The following is a 6,000-nucleotide window of genomic DNA, read 5'->3' as shown; positions in this document are numbered from 1 at the left end:
CCCCTTGCCCCCCCCCCCCCCCCCCCCCCCCCCCCCCCCCCCCCCCGTTGACACATCATCACACTTTCTGCGAAGAATGCAGGTCCCCGCATAACAGCTCGTGGGAGCCGCAGGGTCTGGGGCCCCGAGGGACACAGTGGAAGCAACTGTAAATAGTAGCCAGCTGGCCCCCGCGACTCACCTGAAACGCCCACTACGGGTTCCACTAACTCAAAAAGGCAGCATTTCACAGCCAGCTTTTACGGTAATGCTTGAATACTTACCCAGCTCCACAGGTAACATTTTGATAGGATTTCTTTCTAAAAGCAAAGTTTTCAAATGCCTTTAAAATAAAACAAAAAATACATAGTTTAAGAAGCAGAAAATCAAATGACCATCCCTAAAAGACACCGTCAAATTTCCTCCTCTACCTCCTCTCCCTGGAGTCGGCTTCAGCGTGGGCACACTCGTTTACGGCGTGCCCCGCGTGTGGCCCCCGTCTCGGCATGGGCCAGGCTCCCCCGTCGGCGAACTGACTCTTGGGGACGGGCGACTCTCCGTCAGGCGGCCCGTCCTGCGGGGCGTCCAGCTGCCTCCTTGTCTCTACCCACGAGTGCCAGCGGGACCCTCCCCGAGCTGTGACAGCCGCGGAACCCAGGGGCACCGCCGCCCTGCAGGGGGACGGGACTCCTGCCCGCGTCTCCTGCGGCCTGCTGTGAGGAGGCCTCGCACCCTAAGGCGCTCCGCCACCAAGTCCTCCCCGCTCGAAGTGCCGGGAGCCCACTGCGGCGCGGCACGCTGTCCGGCTGGGGAGGGAGAATCCGTAGTCTCAGACGAGGAAGCGTGGCATCGGGGCATTTCTCCCTGCACCGGGCTCCAGACCCCTTCCTTCGTGGAACACCTAACACCCCTGCAAAATCTCTCACCAACCAGCCATGGAGAGAGAGGACAGAAGGAGCACGAGAAAGTAACACTTTTTAGCAACACTAAAAAGTTACTGATTGAATGATAGGGAAAAAGGAGTATTTCACCTTAAATTCTATCTTTCCCCTTTTACCATACTGTGCTTCTTCTGTTTTTCACACGTCATTCTTTTTTTTTTTTTAAAGGTTTATTTATTTTAAGAGAGGGAGAGAGAGAATGTGTCAGCGCAGAGCCCAATGTGGGGCCCAAACCACGAACTGTGAGACCATGACCTGAGCTGAAATCACGGGTCAGGTGCTCTGCTGACTGACCCCGGCGCCCCTCCCGTGGAATTCTGAAGACTCATCATACACTAGGGATCAATTTCTTTCTCTCCTTCACTTTTTAGGGACCAACAGCTGAAATCTGGCATAAAAAGACCACAAACACCCCGGCTCATGTTTCCAGGCTGGGGGACGGGCACCCGGGAAGAGGGCGGGACCCCTCCCCCCTGTATCTCTGTCACCCCGGGCTTTGCCGAGAGACGTCTGGAGAACTGTCAAGTCGGCCATAGTATTCAATCTCCACACCTTCGCTGCAGTACACGGCCGGCCAGCCGGAGTCCCAGGCACACGGGGCTGCTGACCGTGTGGGGATGGCCGCCGGCCACGACGGGGTCGCCCTCACAACCGCCTGGAGAAAAGCTCCCACCCGCCTCCTCCTCTATTGCGGGCCCAGGAGTCGCCGAGCCCTCAGCGGCCCCAGGAAAGCAGCCGGGTGACCGCGGGGCTGGAGAGCCGTCCACCCTGCGTCCGCGCCTTCGGCCCTCCCGCCAGAGAGGAGGCCAGCAGCCGAACGCACCTACAGACCCCGCGTGTGAATCCGTGCGGCGGGTGGAGGGAGGCCATCTCAAGCCTTATCTCCTCCCCTTGGACGGTGAAAACATTAAAATCCAGCATCACGACTGGCCAGGGTCTCCAAGATTTGAAAGCGGAAAGGCAACGTCACAGACACACAAGTGAGAGTTCTCCCATTCTGGGCCAATGAAGTTTAAGTTCCGGACCAGCAACCCCAAAGGAAAATCAGATCGCCAAGGGGTGAGACGACTTTCTTTGCATTTACTCCCTTGGTTTTCCTTACTTACGTGAGGCCTGAAAGGAACAGATGTTATCGGTCAAACTTTTCTCAGTGTATGCAGAGTGAGTCATGTCAACGCCATCACTTCAACCACCGGGGGCTGGTTTAGCCCCAATCGTGGGGTACAGAAACGACCCGAGAACGGGGCAGTGCCTGCTCCCCCACACGATGGACAGACCCCGCGGTCTGCGCCCCCGTGAGCAGGCGGCCGGTGCCCTGGACGTCCCCGCCACCTGCCTGCTCACGGGGGCGCAGACCGCGGGAACCAACCACTCACCAAGGAAGCGTCTTCCCGCCTTATGCAATGACAGGTTTGAATATTCTCGTGCACACGTTAAATAATAAATTTGTAAATGTTGACCCCTAGGCACTGTCAGTCCATGGGCTGTTTCACAGATTCTCCACGGAACGCATACACCGCAGTGGCTTGCCTGGGGAGGCGTGTATGCTGACATACAAATTTCTCTCTCTCTCTGCTAGCAAAGCTTACACATCCAGGACAATGAGGGGGGAGAACATTAGTACTGGCATTGCTTTCATTAGGCCTTTTGGAAAGTTTAAGGTTTTTAATAAGCCCGTAATTACTTAACACTTCTGATTAATATGTTTCAGCTCTTCGGCAAGCTGATCTAATTTTAATGATATAATGGGCTATAAATCACATGCAAAATTATATCTTAAGTGATATTAAGCAGCTGGCTTTGACTGGCAAATCAACAAATTCCAAAATTGGAGAACCGTGTGCTTATTTTAGAAGAAAGAGCAGCGCTTTGGGAAGAGGCTTTCGTTTGTCTACACTCTGAGGAGCAAACCCTCTCCTCAACTGTGCTAATGCCACAGTCTAGGGACAGAAAGCACTAAATTATCCTCAACACAAAAGATGAGTCACCCTGGGAGGAACAAAGCCTTCCTTCCCAACCTGCCCTAACCACCAGCTCAGAAGACTCACGAGGTCGTCAGCTGGAAGGGACAAGGTGGGCGGTGGGCGCGGCCCTCAGTCACCGTCACACCGTCCTGGCTGGAGCCAGGGACAGGGTTCTGTGCGTCCAGCGGCACCACCCACAGACCCCGACGGCCCCAGAGCTCCAGGAAGATGGCTCCTGGCTCTGACTGCCCCCTGCTGGAGACCCCAGCTTGTCATCAGAAGTCAGCTGCTTCCTTGTGGGGCCTGAAAAGGCACAAAAGATTCACACATGTTCTCTTACTGTTACACGGACAAAACGCTCACTTCTTACAAAACACTTCAGCAAGCAGTGAGCCACCCTCCAGGCAAGTGAAGGGCCTTTACAGCCTCCCGCTCTGCTGCCTGGAGGGGCCACCACGGCCGTGTGCGGACGTGATTACTCACGTAAGAACTGGGGGTCGCCCTGGGACACCTCTCTTCCTCCCATGCCCTGAACCAACCTGAACCCCACCGGCCCTCAAGTCCACCTGGCACTCTGCCTTGTCAGCCTGGCCCAGGCTGCCGCCTCTGGTGGGGACGGCCGCGTGGCCTCCTAACTGGCCTTCCACGACCACCCTCGCCCCCCTTACAGAGTGACCTCAAAGCCAAGTCAAACTGCAGCCCTCTCCATTCCAACCCACTGGGATTCCCAAGCTCTTTCAAAATGAAATCCAACACTGCATCCCTGGCCTGCTAGCTGGGCTGACCCTCTTTCAAGGCATTTCTTGTCCCTCTGCCTCCTGTGTTCCTCTCTGGCCTCCCTGCCGTCCCTCACGTCCACCAGGCACACGCTCCCAGGGCCTACGCATGTGCTCTCCTCTGCCCAGGAAGCGCTGGCATTAAAGGACAGCCTACAAGGGTTACCGGGCTTTCAAAAGGGTAAGAAACACTGATCTGGAAAGACGTGGGTGCTAAAGGCGACGGGGTCAGGACGGTAGGCCGAGCTCCCAGAGAGCGTGGCTCCCGGGGGAGTGCCGGTGCCAGCTGACCCTTAGCTGCTGGGGAGAGTCCACGTGAGGAGGAGGGAGGGAGGCGAGGCATTTGTTCTAGAAGCGGGGGTGCTAGGAAATCCCTGGAATCATAGCCACGGGAATGTGGGGTTTCCAACTCTCCAAACGGAAAGCATTTCTTGTTATTTACCGGAAACTAAAAGATATACACGAGGCCTCAGGAGCACAGAGGCCGGCTGCAGCTCCTCAGCCATATTTCTGACCTTCAGGCAGCTTCCCATGAGGAGAGTCAGAGATGGATCCAGGTGTTGCCAAAACCTCACGGGTGGCCCGGCAAAGGCACTGTGGCTGCCAGCATCCCCTACCCTAAATTATAACTACAGTCAAGTGCTTTGTTGCATCTCCTAGCTGGCTTTAAAAATAGCGTTAAAAGCTTCTAGCTGAAACCAAAATTCAACCAGGAGTAGGAGCTACGCGGCAAAAGGGCAGGCACTCAGGCATCTGAAAACGTGCTGCTTCTTGAAGTCTGGAAACGCGCAACTCACTTGTGAGACCCGATCCCAGAAGGAAGAGCTCTGATGCTGTTGTAGCGGAAGTCCAGCCACGCGAGGTTTGGCAGCGACTGGAAGAAGTCTGCGGGAATCTCGCAGAGGGCGTTTCTTTGAAGGTGCAGTTGCTTCCAGGGAAGAGAAGAGAACGTTCTGTCAACTAAGCACGTTTTGAGCCGTGACTTAGCCAAGGCGGTTCCAGAACAAACACTAGCTTTTGCAACCACATACACCAAATTGAAAGAAAGCTCACACTAACCGATCCTTACGTAGTTTAAACAGCAGACGAGGGAAAGAGAAGCACCAGGACCCCTCGCACGCCTCGCGGGCCGGACAGGGACTCCACCACCACCGCGCACACGGGGCTTTTGCTACAAACACCCCTCAGACCAAACGTACTTCCCGAGCTTTAAACCCCTTTTCCCCTTCGTGGGCCCCCACACTCAGCGCTTCTCAGGCTCCACGGTCACTGCCCCCGCCCTCGCGCCCTAGCACTCAGCAGCCCGCGGGCCTCTGCTCCGTGCACAGGCAGCAGGAGCGGAGTCTGGTCGGGGACCCATCCCAAGCAGATAATTAAAGGAACCTAAAAGACAGGTGCGCCACGCTGCTCTCCGAGGCGCCCAAACACGACCCCAGCCGCCACCACCTCGGCAAGGGCTCCAAGCGCCAGCCCAGCGCCATCAAGTCTCCATGAGGCGTCAGAAGGAGCAGGAAGGAAGGCTGAAGATGGCATGTGCCGCGGGGACTCTGGCCGGGTCACGTGGGCACGTATGATCCCACAGTCGGGCACAGCACGATCGTGGGTGGAGAAGAACCCCCTCGATGGGGCCGTTACAGGTCGTAGGTCACACCTCCCTACCCAGGTAGCAGAGCGCAAAGTCACGAGAATGGCCTGGAAGCCACGCTTCCTGGGTTCAAATCTAGATTTCAAAACCTTATTAGCTGAGGGACTTTGAGCAAGTTCCCAAACCTCTCTGGGCTCCAGCATCCTCCCCTATGAAGTGGCTCGGGGGACCCGCCTGCCAGACCACGCTAAGCGAGCGGTGCGGGGTGCATGGGAGTGCTAGGGAAGCACCAGCCACCCCCTCGGGCCACGCTGTCCCCACGCCCAACTCTGCCTCCGAGGCCGTCCTCCGAGCCCCTTCACGGGTCACGACAGGAGCTTTACAAGCACACAGAAAGCAAACTGTCCCGCCAGGCAAGGCGTGGGCAGCTACCCTGCTGGCCGCAGACGGTCTCGGGGACACGGGCTGGCGGTCACTCTGGCAGGGGTGTGCGCACCTCGATGAGAGGCCGCAGCGTGGGCTCCAAGCCCCCCAGGCCCGCCGTCTCGGGGCGAGCTGCCTCTAAGTGCCCGACTCCAAAACCGCAGTGGCTTGAGGGAACAGCCAGGTGACTGCGCCCCAGGAGCCCAGCCTCCCTCCAGGTCCGGCGAGACCCGGGGAAGCTGGGCCCTCCCGCGCTCCAGGACCGCATGTGGCCGTGGAAGCGGTGGGCGTGCTCCTGGCGACTCCGGCGATGGCTGCTTCGCCGGCACGTG

At 57.5% G+C, this 6,000-nt stretch overlaps 1 protein-coding gene across 3 annotated transcripts in view; it reads right to left on the bottom strand.

The window, feature by feature from the left end:
* The window catches only part of LRRC27 (leucine rich repeat containing 27), a 36,876-nt gene that overhangs the window by 27,441 nt on the left and 3,435 nt on the right, over positions 1-6,000 (bottom strand). For all 3 annotated transcript variants that reach the window (XR_007460862.1, XM_049645911.1, XM_049645910.1), the window contains exons 3-4: positions 4,458-4,588; positions 264-322 (exon numbers count right to left, since the gene is read on the bottom strand). Coding sequence is in view for 2 of the 3 variants with exons in the window: in XM_049645911.1 (XP_049501868.1) it covers positions 264-322; positions 4,458-4,588 (190 nt within the window). In the remaining variant the exon portion in view is untranslated. The remainder of the gene's footprint in view (positions 1-263; positions 323-4,457; positions 4,589-6,000) is intronic.

The sequence above is a fragment of the Panthera uncia genome, chromosome D2 (genome assembly GCF_023721935.1).
Source record: "Panthera uncia isolate 11264 chromosome D2, Puncia_PCG_1.0, whole genome shotgun sequence".
NCBI lineage: Eukaryota > Metazoa > Chordata > Mammalia > Carnivora > Felidae > Panthera > Panthera uncia.
Note: the sequence above shows the minus strand (reverse complement) of the source record. Positions and strands in the feature narration are given on the sequence as shown.